Genomic DNA, 24,292 nt, shown 5'->3' on the forward strand with positions numbered 1-24,292 from the left:
AAAGACAGCGTCGTCTAGGATCAGTCACCCGTCAGAGAAACACCAATGTGCACAGCACACAAGTTGAGATTAACGGTACGCAGTGTCCTGTATTGAAAGAGGAAAATGCAGGAAAAAGACCTAAGGTGGATAGGATCCAGCAGCTGTCAGAGAAAGTCGAAAAACTTGCAAGCATTGTTGAACAAATGACACAGTCACTACAAATAACAGCCGAACAGAGCAGCCAGTACAAGAAAATCAAAACCGATCACCACAGAGAAAGAAAGTATGACTGTGAAAAGTGCATAGAACAAGACCGCCCCGACTGTCCCCACTGTTTTCACTGTGGTGAGGAAGGCCACCGCGCAGTTGGCTGCATGAAGAAAACAATACGTCAGGGAAACGGGAGCCGGTCCCTGTCACGGGACAAACAGTGACCGTGTCCCACTCTCCGTCCCAATCTGACCTATGTAGTACTATTGAGACTGTTGCTGTAAGTTTGGCAAAATGTGACGCTGACACCAAACATAATGTAGTGCCAACCCAGAGACAGAATAACCAAGAAAATAAATCTGCTATACTTCTTGGCAGCTCACCCAACAGTAAAAGTGAAAAATTAGCCAAACTAATTGGAAGAAAAGCTCTCACCCAGTGCCATCTAAATGGTTTAGCAGTTAGTGCTTTGTTGGACACGGGAGCTCAAGTGAGCATGATTGACAGAGAGTGGAAAAATAAATACCTACCAGATACACCTGTAAGGTCACTTGATGAAGTCATTGATAATGAAGAAGAGTTAAAAGTACGTGCTGTGAATGGTGACACTCTCCCATTTGATGGCTGGGTGCCAATCACAGTTAATTTGAGAGGGAATGAAGACCCTAATTTGTCAATAACTGTGCCTTTTCTTGTAAGCAGTTTTGTTTTGGAGAGACCGCTGCTGGGTTTCAATGTGATGGAGGAGCTTGTGCAGGAACAACCAGGACGGTTCATGCCAACTCTCGTCACCCTGCTTTGCAATGCCATGTCAATACCAACAGAAAAGGCAGAGCTCCTGGTAAACCTCATCAAGGCTGATGAAGCCCCTGCACAATGTGGACGTCTGCGGACTGGCAGGTATGACACCCTCATTCCAGCGGGTCAGGTGATTTGGGTTAAGTGTCCAGTCTCACCTGCCATGAACCTGTCCGAATCTGTTTTCCTCTTTGAGCCTGATGATAACAACACACAGCTTGCTGAGCTAGATGTCTGTGAAGGACTGCTTGAAGTGCAAAGCACCAAGAGGCCCTTTGTAGAGGTACCTGTGGGCAACAACACAAAACATAACATCACACTACCAAGGAAAACAGCCCTTGGCAGTATTCATTCTGTTGAGAAGGTGATTACAATGGACTCACTAGGAGAATCTAAGCCCACAGTGACAGCCAATAGTGCCACCTCTACATCTACTCATACCAACTTACCCCTATGGCAGCCTCCTGTCGACATCAGCCATCTTAATGAGGAACAACAGGCAAAAGTTAACAAAATGCTTTGCGAGGAAGCTGGGGCTTTTGCTCGTGACAGTAGTGATATAGGATGCATACCCAGTTTGCAAATGGCAATCAACTTGAAAGATGATATCCCTGTTCAGAAAACCTACTCATCCATCCCTAAGCCACTTTTTAAAGAGGTTAAAGAGTACATACAAGAACTTTTGGTAAAAGGCTGGATAGTAAAGTCTCAGTCCCCATACGCCGCCCCAGTCGTTTGTGTCAGAAAGAAAGATGGCAGTTTACGCTTATGCATAGACTATCGCCTTCTGAACAAAAAGACTGTTCCCGATCGACACCCACTGCCCAGGATACAGGATCTGATTGATACTCTGGGTGGGTACTCGTGGTTTAGCATCTTAGACCAAGGAAAAGCTTACCACCAGGGTTTTGTAGCTGAGGGCTCTCGCCACCTCACTGCCTTCGTAACACCATGGGGTCTTTATGAATGGGTTCGCATCCCATTTGGTCTCAAAAATGCCCCAGCTGCTTTTCAGCGGAGCATGGAAGAGATGCTTGGCTCTCTTAGAGATGAATGTTGCATCCCATACCTCGACGATGTACTTTGCTATGCAAAAACATTTGATGACCATGTTGAGACCCTCCGCAAGGTTCTCCAGGCACTCCAAGAACATGGAGTAAAATTGAGGCCGGAGAAATGTGACCTCTTCAAACAAGAAGTCAGATATGTGGGTCGGCTTGTGTCCGCTGAAGGAGTCAAAATAGACCCGGCAGACCTGGAGGCTGTCAAAACCCTGACATCTAAGACACCTCAAACAGTTGGTGATGTGAGGAAGCTGGCAGGCTTTCTAAGCTACTACCGCTCGTATATCCAGGATTTTTCCCGGATAGCTAAACCAATCTATGAACTCCTTCAGACCAAGCCAGGCAAAACTCAGTGTCCAAAATCTGTGAGAAACAGCAAACACCCACAGCTGTCCTCTCGAGAGCACGTTGAGTGGACCCTGAAACACCAGAGAGCGTTAGAACAGTTGGTGACCCTCCTCACCAACCCCCCTGTTCTGACATATCCCGATTTTAGCCTGCCTTTCACATTGCATACAGATGCATCTGACCAGGGCTTAGGAGCTGTCCTGTATCAGCGTCAACATGGGAAATTGAGAGTAATTGGCTATGGATCTAGGACTCTGACACAAGCAGAACGCAACTACCACCTGCATAGTGGAAAATTAGAGTTCCTTGCGTTGAAATGGGCTGTATGTGAAAAATTCCGTGACTACCTGTACTATGCCCCACACTTCACAGTTTATACAGATAACAACCCCCTAACCTATGTAATGAGTACCGCAAAGCTAAACGCAGTGGGACATAGGTGGGTTGGAGAGCTCTCAGATTTCCGGTTCGACATCAGATACAGGCCAGGAAAGTCAAATGTAGACGCAGACACTCTTTCTCGTCTCCCCTTGGATATAGAGAAATATGAAACTGCTTGTACAGAGGGATTTCCAGATGAGGCAGTGCAGGCAGTCTGGGATGGAAGCCAGGTGGCCAGACAGAAAGATGTTGCTTGGGTAGCCATGCTCAATATCTCTTCTCTGGACCCCCATCAGCAGCCTCATATCAACTCACTGAGCATCAGCCATGATGATCTGGTTAAAGCTCAAAGAGAGGATCCAGCCATTGGCCAAATCCTCAAGCTGAAACTAGATGGAGCAAAACTGACAGATGAAATACGCAAGATGGTAAGAGGAACTGCCCATAAACTCCTCCATGAGTGGGGTAAGTTACATCTTGAAAATGACCTCTTGTATAGATGTACCAGTGACAGAAGACAATTAGTGCTTCCTGCCAAGTACAGGACTTTAGCATTAAGACATTTACATGACACGATGGGTCATGTTGGGACAGACCGAGTGCTACATCTCGCAAGGGATAGATTCTATTGGCCCTTTATGGCTAAGGACGTTGAAGCCTATGTGACCCAGAAGTGTCCCTGTATCATGTCCAAGAAACCAGTAACACACGTCAGGGCTCCCATGGGTAGTATAAGATCGGACTACCATTTAGAACTGGTGTGTATTGACTTTTTGCATTTGGAAGCCAGCCGTGGAGGGTATGAGTATATTCTAGTGGTAATTGACCATTTCACTAGATTTGCTCAAGCATACCCCACAAGGAACAAGAGTGGGAAAACAGCTGCTGAACGGATTTTCCAGGATTTCATACCCAGATTTGGATACCCATCCAAACTACATCACGACCAGGGTCGTGAATTTGAGAATGAATTGTTCAGGACACTACAGAAATTATCTGGTGTCGGACATTCCAGAACATCACCTTACCATCCTCAAAGTAACCCTTCAGAACATCTCAACAGGACAATACTCCAGATGTTGAGAACATTAACAGAAAAGGAAAAAGTTCAGTGGAAAGACCACCTCCCACATCTTGTACATGCGTACAACTGTACTCGACATGAGTCCACCGGCTACTCACCATTCTATCTCCTCTATGGACGACACCCGCGTCTACCAGTTGATCTGCTGTTTGGATTGAAGGGGGAGAATGAAACATACTCACCTACAGGATATGCCAAGAAATGGGCCGAAAGAATGTCGGAAGCTTATCGGATTGCTAGTGAAAATAGCAAGAAGTCTAGTGCAAGAGGCAAAATAACATATGATAAAAAGGCAAAAGGAGTCATGCTTCAGCCAGGAGACAGAGTTCTGGTCAGAAACCTCAGTGAGCGGGGAGGACCTGGCAAGTTGAGATCATATTGGGAGAGGACTATTTATATAGTAAAAGAGCAGCTAGTAGATAGCCCAGTTTATGTAGTCCATCCTGAAGCTGGAGACCCAAAAAGAACCCGAACATTGCATCGCAATCTGCTGTTACTTGTAAATGACTTACCTGTTCAAGTCACTTCCCCCCTGGCAACGCCTGCGATTGGAAAGACAACACGCAACAGACGAAGGATGGAAAGATCTGCAGATGCACAAAGACAAACAGACATGTGGGATAACTCTGACAGCGGTTCTGAGAGTGATTGCTCGGGGTACTGGCTAAGAGCACCTGTTGAAGGGACTGTGAGAAGGAACCTGGACCATGAGCAACAACCTGCATCTCGGTCATACCAGACCAAAGAACCTATTAGAGTGACAACAAACACAAAAAATGGACATTCACCTGTGCAGACGATGGAAGACATACTGACTATGCCTGAGCATTCACCATCCGTCAGCATTGAACAATTCGAAGAGGAAACTGGGAGAGACTGCTCACATCTGCCATGTTCTCTGAGAGAGGAGATGGAAGAAATGCAAGTGGGTAGTGACAACCTATCTGAACCCAGAGGGTCTGGTGAGGAGTGTGAAACTCATTCGCAGTCTAACTTACAGGTTCAACCACCGGGACATACTTGTACGGACATTAGAAGGTCTACCCGTCACAGGAAGCCACGACAGTTTCTGACGTATGAATCACTGGGTAAACCCTCAGTGCAGTCACATGCAGCAGTTAATCTAGTTGGGGAACGCACGGCACCACAGTTACCTGCCACAACCATACCATCATACACTGTATTTCCATACCCACCATTGGCAATTGTGCCGCCTGTGTGTATGTCACAGTCACCAATGTACTGCACCCCAATACCATACTCACCATACCAGTATCACGCATCACTGACCCCATCTGCATACACACCACCCCCACTGCTTGTTTCATAACTAGTTCTTGGACTGATAAGAGTTAATAAGAGAGTTTGAGAAGCAAAAGTTAAAAATGTCATGATTTTGTGAATGTTGGGAGCCATTTTATTTTTTGTCAGGGAGTGTGTGATACCCACTAATGTGTGATCACATTTATGTGAATTAATTTAAATAATTTCACTTTCAATGTAAGTGATATTTCCATTTGGGAATTCCATAAATAACTACAGTAATTGTAACAGGAAACTTGGTAACTACCCTGGGATATTTGTAGCGGACGCTCCATTTTTGTACCAGTAGGTGGCAGTGTGAGACCATCGTTTGGCCTGTTGTTAGCAGCCTGAAGCGCATGCTCCGCGCTGTTTTCTCATAATGGCGGAGTATTCAGGAAACGGCAAGCCACGTCTCCCTGTCTGATCATTTCTTTCCTGTTTACAGGTTCGTATCGTGCCCGAAATAGAATATAATAGCAATCACATCCATTATATAGCATAGATTAACCATTATGGTTGGAAAGTGAAAGCGTACAACATTGTGTAGTACAGTAAATTACACTTTTGTAAGTATTTGTTTACGGCTTTAGCAGCATGCTATGGTTAGCATGTTAGTTTGGGTCGCACACCTCCTATGCTCTGTGATGTTAGTGATCGGCTCCACCGTTATTCTGTATTGTTTTAGTATCTTGTTTTCTGCCATAAAGTGTTTCCGTGAATTCAGTGCACATGTCAAGATGGTGCTGATTACACCATTCTTTCAAGCTATTTGAGATTTATAGATTTGTCTTGTTGGAATTCATTTTGAACCAAGTCTTACAAGAAAATTGGTCATGTTTATAACATTGGAATGTGTTAATTCCCTGTAGTCTAGTTGGTAACAGTTAATAACACATATGGAGAATGTGTGAGCTATGTTAAGAATAAGTAAATACACAGTTGTAATACTGTAAAAGTAATAAAAGGAGTGCATAATTGTGAATTTGAATAAATAATGGCGGAGTATTCAGGAAACGGCAAGCCACGTCTCCCTGTCTGATCATTTCTTTCCTGTTTACAGGACACATATATAGCTGTCTACAGGTGCTGCCACCCGGTACCTGTAACATTAACATAAGAGGAGATGGTTCCAGGAATGACAGGACACATCGCTTTGTCTCTGTGTCTTTAACTGAAGACTGTTTTTTCCTCTTTTAATTTGTAAGACTGTGAACATACAGTAAAATAATACGTAAGCATCAGTATCAACATATTTTGTAAACAAAACAGAAGTTAGCAACATAGCTTTCCTTATGCTTTACATTCATCATTAACATCTTTCCTTATACGTTCAAATAACCTTTTAAGTAACATGAAAGTAACAAATCTTACAGAAAATGAAGCTAGACATTGCTTACTTACAGATTATGGCTCAACAAACTCCCCAACAATGTACACTGGGCTTAAAGTTTTGCAGCTTGTTCTCTGCTCCATGCATTTTCTCCCACTGCCTGCGTGAACTTTGCCTGCTGCTTACAACACATCACCAAAGGGGGCAGTGTAGTGCACACCAAATAACCAAAGAAGAAGCCACAAACTGAAGGGGTAATACTGCCCACTATTGGGAAACCTGAGAAATGCGCCAGCCAAAGAAACCCAACAAAGCAACAACCGAGGGGCAGAATACTCCCCGCCTGACATCCATGGAATGTCACCCTCAACTAACATGTAAAAGGCAAGTGACATACAATGAAACAAAGTTTCTGCTTCTAAGTACAATCCTTAGACACCAATAGCACAACCTCACTTATAGGCCTTATGTAGCACTTGTGTTCACCCTTGCGGAAAATCCTCACCTCTATCTTCCTTACAAGCCCATCCTCACTGGGAAAGGTTTTGGTGATAAGTCCAAGTGGCCAGTTGTTCCTATGTTCGAGTGTCTCTCTTAAAAGAACAACATCTCCTGTTTGTAGGTTAGGCTTTACTGTTTTCCATTTGCGGCAGTCCTGAAGTCCTGAGATGTATTCTTTTTTCCATCGTCTACAGAAGACATCAGCGAGGTATTGTACGCGCCTCCATTGAGCTTTGAACAGATCACTGTTTCCAAACTGACCTGGTGGGATTGGTGGGGTCGTAACCTTTTGCGTGAGCAGCATGGCTGGGGTAAGGATGACTGGGTTATCTGGATCTGCAGAAACTGCTGTTAACGGACGAGCATTCACTATTGCAGTGACTTCAGCCATTAAGGTCACCAGTATTTCATGGGTAAGCTTTGCATTCTTGTGTTCTAGGAGCATTGCATCAAGGATTTTGCGCGTGACCCCAATCATTCGCTCCCAGGAGCCAGCCATATGTGACGCATGTGGGGGGTTGAATAGCCATTTGCAGCCAGAGTCTTCAAGAAAGCTGTTTAGTTTGCTGTTGTAGCAGCCCTGTTTGTGTATTTGCAGCTCTTTGCAGGCACCCACAAAATTTGTCCCACAATCGGACCTAAGAAGTTTGACTGCACCTCTGATGGCAAAAAAACGACGCAGGGCATTGATGAATGATGACGTGTCCATTGATTCTATAACTTCAATGGCCCGTGTACTCATGCACGTAAAATATGACTGCCCATCGCTTTGCATCCGCTTGCCCACCACGTGTTTTTCTGACAGTGACAGACCAGGGCCCGAACACATCAAGCCCTACATGTGTGAACGGAGGGTCAGTGGACAGCCTATCCTCTGGTAGCTCAGCCATAATCTGTTCCTGCTGTCTGCCTCTTAGTTTTCAACATGTCACGCAGCTGAATATCATTTTGCTTATTGCTCTTTTTCCTCCCACAATCCAAAAGCCTGCAGCTCTGACTGCCCCTTCAGTAAAATGTCTGCCCTGATGGCATACTTTCACATGGAAGTGTCTTATAATGAGCTGGGCAAGGTGGTGTTTGGCAGGGATGAGGATAGGATTTGTTTCATCCGAAGTCAACTGTGCTCGTCTTAGTCTCCCACCCACTCTGAGGATTCCATTTGTGTCAAGAAATGGGTTCAGTTTGCTAAGTGGGCTTGAACTTTTGAGGGGCATACTCATTTCAAGCTGTCTTATGTCTTCTGCATAGACTTCTCTTTGGACGGTGCGAATGATAATGATCTTAGCTTGATCGAGCTGCTTTTCGGTTAAATGCTCACTACAGCTGTGCCAGCCCTGACAGGTGCCTTCTATGTTCTGCTTAAAGGACTGAACAATGTGTCGGAGTTTAGATATAGCCTTCAGTAGTACATTCCAACTAGAAAACCTTTCGAATCTGGCACTACTGAGAACATCCTTTGCAAGAGTGGTAACACAAGTAGTTACCTCATGACGCAGTTCGTTGTCAGTCTCTGGGTCTACAAGATCAAATGACTCTGCCTGAGATTGACCTGTTTCTGACTTGGTAAGGAAAGCGGGTCCACTGAGCCATGTGGAGGTAGAAAGCTGCTCAGCAGGTAATGCGCGCGTGACATGATCAGCAGGATTTAAGTGAGTGGGCACATAATGCCACTGGTGAGCTTGTGTGGATCGCCTGATGCGTTCCACTCTGTTGTGCACATAGATGTAAAAACGCCTCTTTGTGTTGAAGATGTAACCAAGGACTACTTTGGAGTCTGAATAGAAGCTCACCTGATCAACTGCAATGTCCAGGTCGTCCACGACCAACTCTGCCACCTCGACAGCCAGGACCGCTGCACAGAGCTCAAGTCTGGGTATGGTGATGTCTGGTCTTGGGGCAAGCCGTGCCTTGCCGAGAAGGAAGCCCACTTCATTATGACCATCTCTGTCTGTGAGTTTAAGGTAGGCAACAGCGGCCACTGCCTTGGTAGAGGAATCGCAGAAAACATGGATTTCCTTAGTTACTGCTGCAGAGAGTGGTATTGAGGTGAACATTCTGGGAATCTCAAGTTGTTGTAGATGTTTGAGGGAGTGTTTCCACTGTTGCCACTGTTGTAATTTGTCTTTAGGGAGTTCAGTGTCCCATTCACAAATGTCAGTGGAAATGTCTCTGAGTATGATCCTGCCCTCTACAATGACAGGGACAGCAAAGCCGAGTGGGTCATACACACTATTAACGACTGACAATACGCCACGCTTGGTAAAGGGCTTCTCATTGACGGTTATCTGGAACCTGAACAAGTTTGTAGACAGGTCCCAGCCCAAGCCCAAGCTTCGCTGCATGGGTGTCTGCCCAAGGTCAAGGCCCTGCATCTCAGCTGCAAGGTCCTCACTTGGAAAAGCGTTTGTGATGGTAGGACAGTTGGATGAGATTTTAAGCAGGCGTATGTTACACTGAGCCAGCATCTTCTGAGCCCCACAGAGAATGTTGATGGCCTCATCAGTGGAAGGAAATGATTTTAGTCCATCATCCACATAAAAGTGGCGTTCAATGAACTCTCTTACATCATTGCCATGTTCTTTTTCTCCCTTAATCGCTGTTCGTTTCAGTCCATAAATGGCCACTGATGGGGAGGGGCAGTTCCCGAACACGTGGACTCTCATCCTGAATTCCTGTACTTCTCCATCCAGATCATGGTTTTTGAACCACAAGAAGCGAAGGTATTTGCGGTGGTCTTCTCTGACAACAAAATTGTAAAACATTTGCTCCACGTCGGCCATGACTGCGTGTGGGTCAGACCTGAAATGCATCAGAACTCCCACAAGAGTATTATTGAGATCTGGCCCTTTTAGTAGCACATCATTGAGAGAAACATTGTTGTATTGCGCACTCGAATCAAAAACCACCCTAATTTTTCCTGGCTTCTGAGGGTGATAAATGCCAAAACTAGGGAGATACCAGCATTCTTGTTCTGGACCTAGAGCTGGTTCAGCGTGGCCCTTACTGAAAGTTTTGTCTAAAAACTCAATGTAATGTTCTTTCATTTCAGGTTTCTTTTTCAGTGTTTTGCGGAGCGTCATTAAGCGACTGAGGGTTTGGTCCCTATTGTTGGGTAAATGCGGTCTGGGGGAGCGGAATGGGAGTGGAGCTACCCAATTGTTTGCCTCATCTTTAGTAAAGTCTCTGTGCATAATTTCCAGGAATAATGCATCTTCTACTGAAAGAGCCGTTTTGTCATCATCTGCTGTTTGCTGGAAAATGTGTCTGCCTACTTCTGCTTGTGTCTTCTCGAATTTAGGACAGCTTTCTGTGTATTTGTCTTTTATATAGATTTTTCTTGCACAGGGGCTAAGGGAGGTAGGGCGCCCGTTATTCAGAATGTCTGTCTTGAAAGAGTTTACTGTGGGTTTGTGGGCACCTGAGAGGCAGACATCGCCTACAACCACCCATCCCAGATCGAGGCGTTGGGCATAAGGTGCACTGTTTGGACCATTTACCTGACTGCGAACCTCGTGAGCTTGGATGATGTCCCAGCCCAAGAGGAGGAGAATGTCCGCGGCTGGGTCCAGAGGAGGGATCTGTGAAGCGAGTGCGTGTAGATGAGGGTGAGCCGACACAGCCTCCTTGGTGGGTATCTCATCTCTATTATCTGGAATGTGATCACATTCTGTCAGTGTGGGCAGCACCATGGACACTTTCCCATTTACATCCTGAATAACGAAATTAGTTGCTCTGCGTCCTCCAGCCTCTGACAAACCTGCACATGTTTTCATGGTGTATGGGAGCATAGTGCCTTTCACATTAAACATGTCGAAGAAAGCAGACCTGGCTAAGGATGAGTTGCTTTGATCATCCAACATGGCGTACATCCTCTTTTTCTCTTCAGGATTTGTGCGGGGATACACGTCGACTAAACAAATCTTAGAGCAGGATTTGCCTTTTAGACCTGGGCCACACACCTCTGTGCAAGCAGTTGTGGTTACAGGGCTTGAAGGATCAGACTCCCCGCCGTGGCTTTGAGGCAGGAGGTTAGAGTCCTTGGTTGCCCACAGAGGTGGACCAGCATGCATGGCAGACACGTGAGCGTCACTATTACATTCCGAGCATTGGATAATGGCTTTGCAATCGTTAGCTCGGTGACCTGTGGAAGAACAACACTTATAACAAATAGCATGTTCTTTGAGGATGCTTTTCCTTTCATCTAGTATTTTTGACCTAAAACCCCTGCATTTGGCAAGTGAATGTGGCTTGTGGTGAATAGGACATTGTCTGTCTGGGTTGAGAACTGACGTTCGAGCTGTGACGTTTTGACTAATATCTGTTCTGTTCACTGCAACCGCACCACTGTATTTAGTTGGTTTCAACAATGGCTTATCAGGTTTTGGAGCTACTATGTTTGAACTTTGTAACATAAAGCTAGGATCTGTTTTCATTTCTGCATAATCATTTATAAACTGAACAAAATATGAGAAAGGTGGGTAAACTGCACCGTTGTCCCTTTTGTATTTTGTCCCCTGTTTCACCCAGGACTCCTGGAGTCCGTAGGGGAGCTTTTCCACTATCGGGTTTATCCCCCTTGGGGTGTCCAGAAAGCTAAGGCCGGGTAGATAATTTTCACTTTGTGCATACTCTAACTCCAACAGGAGATCTGCAAGCTCCTGCAATAAGTGAGTGTCCTTATTAGATATTTTTGGAAAAGACTGTAAGCGTTGGAAAAGTGACACTTCGACTACCTCTGGAGAACCAAAACTTTTGTCCAGACGTTGCCACAAACGTTGAAGACCTGCATGTGGGTTGTTCACATGGACCGCCCTGATCCTCAGCGCATGTTGTAGTGACTCCCCGCTGAGCCACTTGGTGAGGAGGTCAAGCTCTTCGCTGAACTTGAGGTTGAGGCCTTCTATGGCGTTGCGGAAAATGGACTTCCAGGACAAGTAAGACTCAGGACGGTTGTCGAAAACCTTGAATCCCGCTGTCAGCAGATCACGGCGTGCTAGATAGGCTGTGAAATCTGAGAGTTCAGTCTGTGGAGGCAATGAAGGTTTAGGCTGGGTTGAAATGTCAGTTTTTCTGTTTATAGGAGGGGACTTTGGTTGCTTCTGATTTACAAAATCAGTGAGATGTTCACCTGGAGAAGAGGCAACTGGTGGTTGACTCTGTCGTAGATGCTGAGCGTCGTTATTACCAACCAGTTGTCCTGTATCAGGCTTTCCGTCTTCATTAACTACCAAGCTGCGGTTAGCGAAGTGAGCGTTCACATAATCTTGAGCGCGTCTGATGGAAGGAGGTGTCTTAGAGGAGACTCCTTGTTCTGTGAGGTCAACGGCGTCATGCTCCTCATCGGCTGCCGCTTCCAGGACATGAGCCGCGGCGAGCGCTGCTTCAGCCTCACCCTTCTTCTTTAGAGCGTTTAGTGTTGCCTCGATGCGTGCCTTCTCAACCTCCATGTCGATCTGGCGTTTGGCGTACTGTGCTCTGGTGCGGGCAGCTTCTGCTTCTGCTCTGGCTCGGGCTGCAGCTTGACTGGTGGACGTGAAGAGCGTGAAGAGCGTGAAGAGCATAAAGAGCGTGAGTGGCACTCTGACCGGACCACCATCTGGGAGAGAGGCGGTGAAGCTTCAGGCTGAGACATCTTGGGTGCTTGATAGGTAGATAATCTTCTTACTCTGCTGCCCTCAGGTGAATGTATAGCTATTCACCCTATGCAGCGAGCTTAACATAAGAGGAGATGGTTCCAGGAACGACAGGACACATCGCTTTGTCTTTGTGTCTTTAACTGAAGACTGTTTTTTCCTCTTTTAATTTGTAAGACTGTGAACATACAGTAAAATAACACGTAAGCATCAGTATCAACATATTTTGTAAACAAAACAGAAGTTAGCAACATAGCTTTCCTTATGCTTTACATTCACCATAAACATCTTTCCTTATACGTTCAAATAACCTTTTAAGTAACATGAAAGTAACAAATCTTACAGAAAATGAAGCTAGACATTGCTTACTTACAGATTATGGCTCAACAAACTCCCCAACGATGTACACTGGGCTTAAGGTTTTGCAGCTTGTTCTCTGCTCCATGCATTTTTTCCCACTGCCTGCGTGAACTTTGCCTGCTGCTTACAACACATCACCAAAGGGGTCAGTGTAGTGCACACCAAATAACCAAAGAAGAAGCCACAAACTGAAGGGGTAATACTGCCCACTATTGGGAAACCTGAGAAATGCGCCAGCCAAAGAAACCCAACAAAGCAACAACCGAGGGGCAGAATAATTTAGAAATGAATATTGTCTGTATGGACTTCCCCCCCAAAGAAAGTGCACATGTAAAACTGCGGTGTTAAGCGATGCGGTTGAAAAATTTGAGTGCGCCTAACTTTTGTGCCGGTACGCCTAAATTTTTAAAGTTAGGCGTACCGGTGCGCCCATGTCAAAAAGTTAGTCTAGAGCCCTGCATATTGCGCCATCGGCCCCTCTGGCCAACACCAGTAGGAGATAGGTGAAGTGTCTTGCCCAAGGACACAACGACCGAAATGTACACATCCTGAACAGGAAGAAAGTGGGGAGTCAAGGAGGCCATATACATGAAAAAGGAAAAGACCTTCTTTGAATTGAGGTGGACAGATCTTGTAATGCTGTGATTGCAACCATTCCCCAACTCTCTGAGAATAGTACTCATGGCCATTGTCACTGCTCAGTGATGAATGATCAATGTCATTGTCTTTGATCTGTGGTTGTTGATTAATGGTCATAACAATTACCATATTAATGATGAAGAAACTGACCTCACAGCTCGTTTTTTGCCAGTGGTGCTAGTTTCAGTTATTATGTAAAATGTACTTTTTATAAGATTGGGGAAACGTGCAGTCAGCTGAGACTGAAGAAGTCATTTGAATGAGTGACGAAATGTTTTTCTCACTGAAAATGCTACGTCCAGACGAACAGAATCAAGGTTTTGGGATTTTGTTACCTGGATGATTGAGCATGCATTAATACATTATTACACAATGTAATAAAATTGTTGTGTAACGCTTCTCAAAGTTTTAGCTATAAAACATCTTGTTTAATTTGCATTTATTTATACCTTATTTTGCTGGAATAGGCAGCCAGTCTGTCTATGATGACATCATACACACTGTGTGAAGGAGTTGTTGTTATAGGAGTATAATTATACAAATATTGGTGTCGGGACAACAAACACCTAACAAAACTATGACCACTAAGCCCTAAACAGTCTTTTCAATGGGAAAAACGTATTTTTAAAACACAGCTATTGTTACATTTCTTACATTACATTTTATTATTGTTGTATATAGACAATTATATAAAATGAGTAATAAAAGCTTAAGCCTGCTTATACAGCTGTCTTATTTTCATTACTTGTCATTTCCAGTTAATGTTAACATACTTTTGGAAAACCTTTAAATTTGGATAGAAAGTTATTTTTATGGTATGACCTATTTCTGTAGGCCCCTTTAAAAATAAAATACATGGTAATATGGTACTTATGAAACCAGTATAACAGTGGTAAATGATAATAGCAACAGACAGAGAGACAATACTAAAGTTAACATTTGTCCCGATTCATGATTGAGGTGAGAGACAAACGGCCACAAGTCCAAGTGCGTCAAAACAATGATTTTATTAAACACACGTGTGGAGGAAATACACCATCACAATCCTCAGCATAAATCCCCCAAAGAAAGCATACTCAGAATGTTTTATGTATTATTACGCCCCTTCATGCGTCAAAGCAGATACATAACATGCATACATTACAATAACCACAACCTTTGACACATTCAAAAAGAGCATTTTCTCCGTCTTGACGCCAGGTGCTTCCTGTTGATCTTCTTACTCTCGCTTATCTCTGGAACATCAGAACCACATCCTACAAAAAACTGTCACTTATGCAGGCAAAAAATGCAGTTACAAGCAAAATATGTCTGAACTCTTACCTAGAAATGAGTCTATATACTATGTGTGTGTGTGTGTGCAGGCAAACTGTGTGTGTCTCGCACTGAGGTCGAGACACCTCAGTGCACTCTGTCTCACCTCTCACCTCGCCAACTAAAGCTTATAACCTCTTACCAGACAGAAGGCCAACTCCTCTGTAACTGAAACTATATGTGTAATATGTTGAATAAATGTTTTAATCAAATGCCACTACTCAAAGCTTAATAAAAAGGATATAAACGAATAAAAAGGATATGAATGAATAAACATGATATTAAAATGATATAATCCCCACACATTCTTTAATCACACTGAGCCAAAAGCTGGATAAAGTCTATGTAAAAAGTATTAGGAAATCAGACCTTTAAAAAAGTACTTCATGAAATTTTACTGGCAATTTCCTTCTCGAATACATAGTTAACATATTTATTCTATTAATAAGATAAAGCTGCATTTTGGTCTGTAAAATTATTAACGGAAGTGGCATATAATATAAATGATCAAATAAAAAGAAATAATAAAATAAATTGCCGCAACACTATCATACTTTAATGACATTTTCTATATTTCCTCATTTGTGACATGGTCAAAATTTTCATTTTCAGATTTCTGAATTTATCGATTTATTGATTTCAATTCTTAGTAGAGTGGGTTTCCTTATCTTTTTAAAACATGTTTGCTTCACTAGTGTCATGCTTAAAAATCTGCAGAGTGATAATAAGTTTAACAGCATTTCTAAACCAAGAGTAAAAAAGGGCATACATCAGTGGGTTTAGACACGAGTTGAAGTAAAACACAATGATCAGAAAAAAAGTAGATGAGTCATTGATCACATTTACTTCAGTAAGAGAGTAACAGTAAAACGGAAGGTAACATGCGAGAAACACAACTACAAGAACTCCAAGAGTCCTGGCTGCTTTCAGTTCAGATTTGTTTGCTTGATTGCTTGAATGCTGAAGTGTGACAGCTGTAACATGAGAGCGCATGGCACGAGCTTGAGACACAGCCACCACAAACACTCTCATATAAAGAACTATGATAACAGATACTGGAACAATAAAAGATAACACAAGATCAATAAACCCTGCAATATCATTAATGACAAACACACACTCTCCATAACAGGAATTATACCTGGCCGGCTTAATTAGAACATCCTTTGTTAAAAGACTGCCGTAGAAGGTTGAATAAAACCAACACAGACAAACACAGAGTTTGACTCTTGCCACGGTAATTCTGGTGGGGTAATGAAGAGGGTGACAAATAGCTACATAGCGGTCAACTGAAATGAGAACTATGTTCCAAGTTGAAGCACAGAAAAGACCGGCTGTCAGATAAGTATAAACAGAACACATAAGATCACCAAGTACCCAGCAGGCCGTGTTTCTAATTATTTCTAGTGGCAGCATAAGGAGACCAGTGAGAAAGTCTGAGACAGCCAGAGAAAGGAGGAGGATGTTAGTGGGTGTGTGAAGCTGCCTAAGGAGAGAGAAAAAAGAATATATTACACATTAATAATGTAAAAATTTCTTCACTAATTCCATTAGTAAAAATGTTCCATTAGTAAGGCCAAGCAAATGAAACATTACAGTGTGGTTAAAATACACCAAGAATGTGCCATATTTGTGTCATTCATCACTAAATAATTCTTTTAAAAGTTTTTAAGACTTAAACTACAATTTCAGCTGAGAAGTTAATTTCTGCCTGAAGTAGGAGACTGAGATGATGACGAGAAGGTTTAGAGCAGCAGTGAGTAGAGAGATGCAGCACAGCACAATGTTCAGGAGCACAGCTTTGGACCAGTGAAATGTTGGCTTCCTGCAGGAGCTGTTGAGGAGTTGTGGAAAACAAAGCTCGGCTTCTTTCTGCATCTCCAAAATCATACAGCTGCGGCTCCTGCAGCTCTCTGGTCAGAGCTTCTTGTCACATAGGGGATTTATCTAGCCACACCTCCACACCCCCTTCACCTCTCCTTCTTCTCTTCCCTACCAACAGAACCTCATACACAATCAAAAGATGGTGGTTCTGTTTTATTGTGTCCTCCAGCAACGCACTGATCACTTTCAGTCGTCAAGAACTGAATGACAGTGGCCTCAGCCTGAACGCACACTTTACAGCATCCCACCCGAGACTGCAAGATGATCAAGCACTCTGTGGGTTATTTTTGGGCACAGGAAGCAATGCAGATGATAAAAGAAACACTGCAAAATCTCCAGTGTTAAATTGACACTAGAAAGTGTCTATATGTGTCCACTCTTTGAGTGTTAAATTAACACCTTTGACAGTATTAGATTTCTAATAGTAACCTAGTCAGTATTAAAGATTAACAATGACTAACATTAGCAGTGTTGTTTTTCTAACACTGAAATGTTACCAGCATTTTTAGTTATTTTCCAGTGATAGAAAATCAGCACTACTCAGTGTTAGTCATTGTTAATCTTTAACACTGACTAGGTTACTGTTAGAAATCTAACACTGTCAAAAGTGTTAATTTAACACTCAAAAGCGTTAATTTAACACTCAGGAGAGTGGACACATATAGACACTTTCTAGTGTCAATTTAACACTGGAGATTTTGCAGTGTGGGCTGCAGCCAACTCTCTCTTATCCATGTGCATATGCTGACCATCAACATAAACCTGACCAGCAACGGGCTTTAAAGAAGCTTTACTGAAGCCTTTGACAAAGCAAGGGCAGCTGTCAAGCAGGACCACTATGACAGTGTGATTGAGGTTCAGGATGAAGTGTGAAATCAGGTTGATTAGCCTGGGATTCTTGAAGGCTACTGATCTAATCCACCCATTCACAGCCTCAATGTGGTCCAGATACATGTCAGTAAGAATCTCATGGAAATAAAGAATTATTTCTCAAAGAGCTTAAACTCCTCTTCCAGGCTGACATCTTTATGTGGTTGTATCAATCTGTTGTATTTAGTAATAAGTGCAGACGTCAAATGCAGACTCGTAGGCAGGCAGTTTTTCCATCTTTTATTGAGGGAAAATCCAAAATCCATCGATCACATGGACGTGCTTGAGAATCACTGGAAGCTAGGAACTAAGGTGAGGAGGAATAATAAACAGGAACTCTAAACAGGCTATGGGGAACAGGATAAGGTGACAAAGAACTACAGGCAGAGAAGGATTATACAAAAAACAAAAGGTAATTAAGATGAAAGAAAACAACACGGTACACAGTTGGAGCTAAAGGGACTGGGGAAAGTAAAACTCAATTCCGAACAGACAAGAAAAAGGCTACCAAAATAGAAGAGGAAATAGCACAACAGAGACATCTAATACAGAGATGAAGGTGAGATAAGGTATAAGGAAACATAATAGACTATGTGCACCTTAGCATATGCTACTTCCAGTGGGGAAACTCCTGTAGAGTGCTTCGTTTCCGGTGTTGGTTTTCCAAAACCAGTCAACCAAATGGACGAATCAACCGGCGATTTACATTTCTCAAGATGTCTTGGGCATTTACCGAATATCTCTGTAGATAATGTTTGTCGACGTGTCGATATTTTTTCCCCCGCGCCTTATAGCGAAAGAGAGAAAGGATTCAAATTTTATATTTCTCATTATTTGTATACAGCGGTCCCTCATTTATCGCGGATGTTATGTTCTAAAAATAACCAGCGATAGGTGAAATCCTCAAAGGAGCCAACTTTATTTTTTACAATTATTATAGATGTTTGAAGACTGTAAAGCCCCTCACTACACATTTAATACACTTTTCTCAGACAGGCATGAACATTTTCACACTTTTCTCTCTTGTTTAAACACTCTCAAAGTTCAAACCGTTGTAGAAAAGTCCAGTATTATAGAGTGAAACCAAAGATCAAACCCTGCTTCCAGGTCCAGAACATGGGAATAGAGCAGCTGCCAGAGAATTCAACATCAATGAATCATTAATGAATCAATGTATCAGCGATCGATGTAGCAATTCTGTACTGTACAGGAGAGACGGCACGGAGGAGATCGACAGTGATCTGCAGCCGATGCAACATTGCACTAAAAAAATCCGCGAAACAGTGCAGCCGTGAAAGGTGAACCGCATTATAGCGAGGGACCGCTGTAATTTTGAAGGTAAGTCACAACATACGCTTTGTAAATACTAATGTATAGAAACCCTTACCAGCAATCATTCATTTATTTTTTTGTGGCTTTTTTTCACGGTTTGTTGACATGCTGTGTAGGTGTGTACTTGGATAGCTGATATCAACATAACGGGGGAAACATTTGACTATTGTTCGCCTGTAGTTTGAATGCTGAACATTTGCCTGTTTAAATCATAAGAACTGTCACTATACAGAGATGTGCTTCTGAATGTGGATGATGTGTCTTCTCATGTTGTAATGCAGTTCTGCTTATGTTGAGTGATGTAAACAACCAATCGATCTACACGATTCAAACGTCAAAATTGATTATTTGATTTTTTTATGACACAGCAGTGGTGAGTGTTCCCACCTCTGCTCTTTGTAACTTAACGCGATCTTTCAGTTTTCGTGTTTTGGACATGATTTTGGAGTCCATCTTCGCAGTAGCGATTGACCGCAAAATAAAGCTACCGGAAATGTACAACCCTACATCTGGTCTTTAAACGGGAAGTTAGCAAGTCAATATAAGTCCAAAATAAAATGCTTGGTCAAAGAACCAGATTTATGGAAGGAGCAATTAATCAGAAGAACTTTAGATTTTAGCCAGTCTATCGAATAATCTGAAATGCTTGAGAAAAAGTTTGTTAATGTAATTCCCTCAGAGAGAGTGGTTTGTGAATGCTGGAGAAAAAGTAACACATTATCATAAACACAAAGACTGATTTTGTGTTCTACATTCTTGCATTTTATCCCGTTAATCACTATACCCTGTCTAATTGCTTGCTGCTAGTGGTTTGATAAAAATTGCAAACAGTGAGGAGGAGAGTGGGCATCCCCACCTGGTACCAATCTGTTTGATGTCTTTTATGTATAATATTTTTAAGCAGTTTATACATTGGTTTCCAAAAAAAAAGTTGTGTATTTTCAAATAAAGATTTCCAGTTAACTTTATCATGTTTTTACTGCATGAGTAGTCTATTATTATTTTCTCTAATCTTTTTGAGAGACCATTGCAGATTATTTTAAGTTCAACATTAACCAGGGATATTGGACAATAGTTGGTGGGAAATACAGGGTCTTTGCCTGGTTTTAGCAGGAGACCAATGTTGGCTGAATTCATATTTGGTGGTAGTCTGCCATTTCTTGTAGTCTTGATGAGGTAAAAAGCAGAGGTTCTGGAATGTATCAGTTTACCAAAACTGTTACAAAAAACATCTTAAAAAAACTGTAATATTCCGGTAGCTGGGGCGCCAAAATACTACTGTAAAATAACAGAAAATAACTTCCTCATAAAAATACGGTTATTTCCAGTAATGACAATACAGTTTGTTGCGCTAATTTTACATGGGATTCTGCCTTTTCCAGGTGCTTTTAGACATTAAATTAGGAACATTTTAACGTGATCAAACAATGAAATTACCTATAAACAAGGTCAATGAATGTGGCGATATGAATCACCACTTTAGCTCTCGGGGGAGGCGGACGCACTTTCTCTCCTCTCCCTTATCTTCCCTGCTTATGTCCTTGTCTAGTCTCGTGTTTTTTTTGTATTTTTCCCTGGAACATTCTCTCACAGTCTGTTCTCTAAAACCTAAAAGAGGAATTATGGATTGGATCAACTGGTCCCTAAATGCAATTGACACCCCTTTCTCAACGAGAAGTTTGGGCTTGGGTGAGCCTGAGTGCTGAAGATATCTACCTATTCGGAACCATGGTAACAGGGTTCTGACTGATCGGAGCTGGCTTGGCCCTGACTTATCGAAGAATTAAGAAGCGGAACCGGCTGTTCAAACCCCCACAAGGCTGCCCGCTGGGATTGGAACAATGGGAGAGGCGTGAGTTTCTCAAAATGGGCCCATTGAGTCAGCACGGATAAGATCTTGGAGAGGCTACGGCTGCTGTGAATACTCAGAATAAGATCTCTGACTGCAGACTGGATACATCTCGGAAGGGCTAGCCCGGAATAACATCTCTGGGCGCAAAATTGGATGACATCTTGGGGAGGCACACTGCGGTGAGTTCTCAGAAATTGGCTCCTTGAGCGCAAGAAATGACAACATCACAGAACGCAAGTATGGCGAAGCTCGCGGCTCTCCAACGGGAGGAGAGACCAGTGTTGGACTGTAGAACTGCTTTGAAATTCATAAGCTGTTTGCACTAAAGTAAAAAATAACATCACTTATGCGGATACCCCTTCGGCGCCAGCTACAAGGCCGGAGCTGAACAACAACACCCTGATAACGACTGTGTTTAGTCTGTTCCTTCCCATTCCATGCAAGGCCACCTGGGTTGGCTGGAAGACTGTTTACTTAGCCTGGCAGGGCGAAGGACACTGTCTCAGCTGAACTATGGACACGCACACACATACATATACTGATACTGATAAGCACTCACCGACGCATCACCCTCCCTACCCCCGGATCCAACGCCACGCTTACCTCCCCTCTGATGTGGACATCGGGTCAGTTGGAGGCGCAGTCCAAAGATTGTACCGGTCCCAGATCAGATGTACACACTGGAACTCTTTCCCATGTTGCTTGTCTGTGTTTATTGTGCTATGGTGTGTTGATATCTGTGCATTCCTGTATTATCCTTTTGTGTTACACATTTCGATGTTTTTTTTTTTTCCTCGCTACCTAGCCTGACCTGTCTCTCCAATGTGATGTTTGTGTATTGTATGTACGGTCGGCAAGGTCTGTCATCTCGGTTGTGGGCAAAAGACCTGCAACTGACAAATAAAGGCTATCTCTCTCTCTCTCTCATAATACGTAAATGTACAGAAATATACAGTTAACAGTTGGTTTAAATAATAATGGATTGCATGCCCTGGGACAGACTGACAGAGGCGAGGCTGCCATATCGCACCATCGGCCCCTCTGGCCATCACCAGTAGGTGAAGAGTTACATTGAAACCAAGCACACCATTGTTTTTCTTGTGACATTACCAATAAGTTTGATGTGTCACATGGCCCTCTTCCTATTGAAAAAACAAAAGTTGTATCCAAGATGGCCGACTTCTAAATGGCCACCATGGTCACCACCCATCTTGAGGAGTTTGCCCCCTCACATATACTAATGTGCCACAAACAGGACTTTAATATCACCAACCATTCCCATGTTATTACGGTGTATCCATATAAATGGCCCACCCTGTACTATGACCACAGAATATGTAGATGAATGTGGCGGTCTGTGGCGTGGCTGCAGGGAGACAGACACACCTGAGTGGCATGAGTAAACATGCCACACCTGCATTAAAAGAATGAACTAGGTCCTCACTGTTGTTGTTATTAGTGTGTGTGGCTGTGAGCTGCAAAGCTGCAACCAGTGTGTAAACAGTAACAATAAGAAATAAAGTTTGTGAAAAGCGTAAAAGTGGGTGTGATTCCTGTCACAATGAATTACTGTCTACATATTCTACAACAAATGCAGTATCTGTAAAGTGACAATTAGTTTCAAAGCTTTTAGGAAAAAAAGGATAGAACAAGGCATAGATCACTGGGTTTAAACAGTTTGAAAAGAACAGACTGATCACAATGGGCGCTGTGATGTTTACAGAGATTTTATTTTGAAAGGTCGAATGTAAGGCGGAAGGAGAGGATAGAAAGGAGGGACAATGAAAAACGGTAGATGAACAAGTTAGCGCTGCAGACTGTGTTGCTGCTGCAAGCCTGAGAATTAAAGAATGGAACTGAGAAATACTGAAGGTGTCATCTTTAATGTTTGAGGCATGCAAACATTACAGGCGCTACTGAGCTAAAGTCCTCCCTTATAAGAGAGACACAGTAATATGGGCAGAAACACAGTAGAAACACAACTACAAGAACTCCAAGTGTCCTGGCTGCTTTCAACTCTGATTTGTTTGCTTGATTCAGTGAACACTGAATTGTGACAGCTGTAACCTGAGAGCGCATGGCATGAGCCTGAGACACAGCCACCAAAAATACTCTCATATACAGAACTATGATGACAGTAATTGGAAATATAAAGGATAAAACAAGGTCAATAGTCCTTGCAATATCATTAATGACAAATACACGCTCTCCATAATAGGAATTATACCTGCCTGGTTCAATCAGGTAGTCTTTTGCATAAAGACTAATGCTGGAAATAGCATAAAACCAACACAGACAAACACTGAGTTTAACTTTTGCCACAGTAATTCTGGTGGAGTAATGTAAAGGGTCACAAATAGCCACATAGCGGTCGACTGATATTAGAACTATATTCCCTATTGAAGCACAGGTAATGTTGCCAGTCAGATACCAATAAAGAAAACAAATAAAATCACCAAGTATCCAGCAGGTGGTGCTTCTTAAAATTTGTAACGGCATCAACAGGAGACCCACGAGAAAGTCTGAAACAGCCAGTGAGAGGAGGAGTATGTTGCTGGGTGTGTGAAGCTGCCTGCAGGGTAACAGAAAAAATAAATAATATACATTAATAATGTTACATTGTCTTTAGTGAAAATTCCATTAGTAGAAATGATTTATTAGTAAGGCATGATTCAATTCTTGTTTAAAATACACAGAATGTGCCAAACTAACTTAACTCATCACTAAATTAAATTACAGTCTAAAGATAAACCTCACCTTTCAGCTGAGGTTTATCTATGCCCAAGGTGGGGCAGCGAAATGATAGTGATAAGATAGTTGAGATTATGTCATATGTTAATTATGTCAAAATGTATTTAGTGAAATTGTTTCCTTATTAAGACACGATGAACCTTAGACAACTTAACAGTCATGGTTGAGCCAAAGACATTTATTAGTTTCACTTAATGTATTCTTTGCTAATTCCAATGATGCAAATCTCACTTTTCATATATCTAAACCTTAATGTAATTTCAATTCAAAAGTTGGTCTCTGCCTGAAGTGGGAGACTGAGATGATGGCCAGAAGGTTTAGAGCAGCAGTGATCAGAGAGATGCATGACATCACAATATACAGCAGCATAGTGTTGGAATAGTGAAGTGTTGGCTTTCTGCAGGAATCGTTGAGGAGTTGTGGAAAACAGAGCTCTAGTCCTTCCTGTAGCTCCATCATCAGGCTGCTGCAGCTCCTGAACCTATATCATCAAAGCTTTTCCTCACAGAGCTCATTTATCTATTTTGTCCTTCACCCTCCAGTCCCATCCCCCCTCTTTCTAATGACACAACCTTTGGAGCTTTCTTTTTTTCAAACTCGCTCTCTCCCACAGTCAACTTATAAACCTTTATTTTTCTGGACTCAATGTCGAAC

General features: G+C 42.7%; 1 protein-coding gene and 1 pseudogene across 1 annotated transcript; both read right to left on the reverse strand.

Annotated features, from left to right (window-relative positions):
- Positions 1–15,621: 15,621 nt before the first annotated feature.
- On the reverse strand, positions 15,622–16,839 carry LOC146371064 (trace amine-associated receptor 13c-like). Its single transcript, XM_084908750.1, has 2 exons — positions 16,661–16,839; positions 15,622–16,435 (listed from the first exon to the last, which is right to left on the reverse strand). Exons 1-2 carry the CDS (start codon positions 16,837–16,839, stop codon positions 15,622–15,624), a joined length of 993 nt encoding a protein of 330 aa, XP_084764876.1.
- Positions 16,840–22,469: 5,630 nt separating this feature from the next.
- Positions 22,470–24,097, reverse strand: LOC146371065 (trace amine-associated receptor 13c-like; annotated as a pseudogene).
- Between the last annotated feature and the right edge of the window lie 195 nt (positions 24,098–24,292).

Source organism: Perissodus microlepis, chromosome 16, assembly GCF_051167445.1.
Source record: "Perissodus microlepis isolate ML-2025 ecotype Zambia chromosome 16, ASM5116744v1, whole genome shotgun sequence".
NCBI classification, from domain to species: domain Eukaryota; kingdom Metazoa; phylum Chordata; class Actinopteri; order Cichliformes; family Cichlidae; genus Perissodus; species Perissodus microlepis.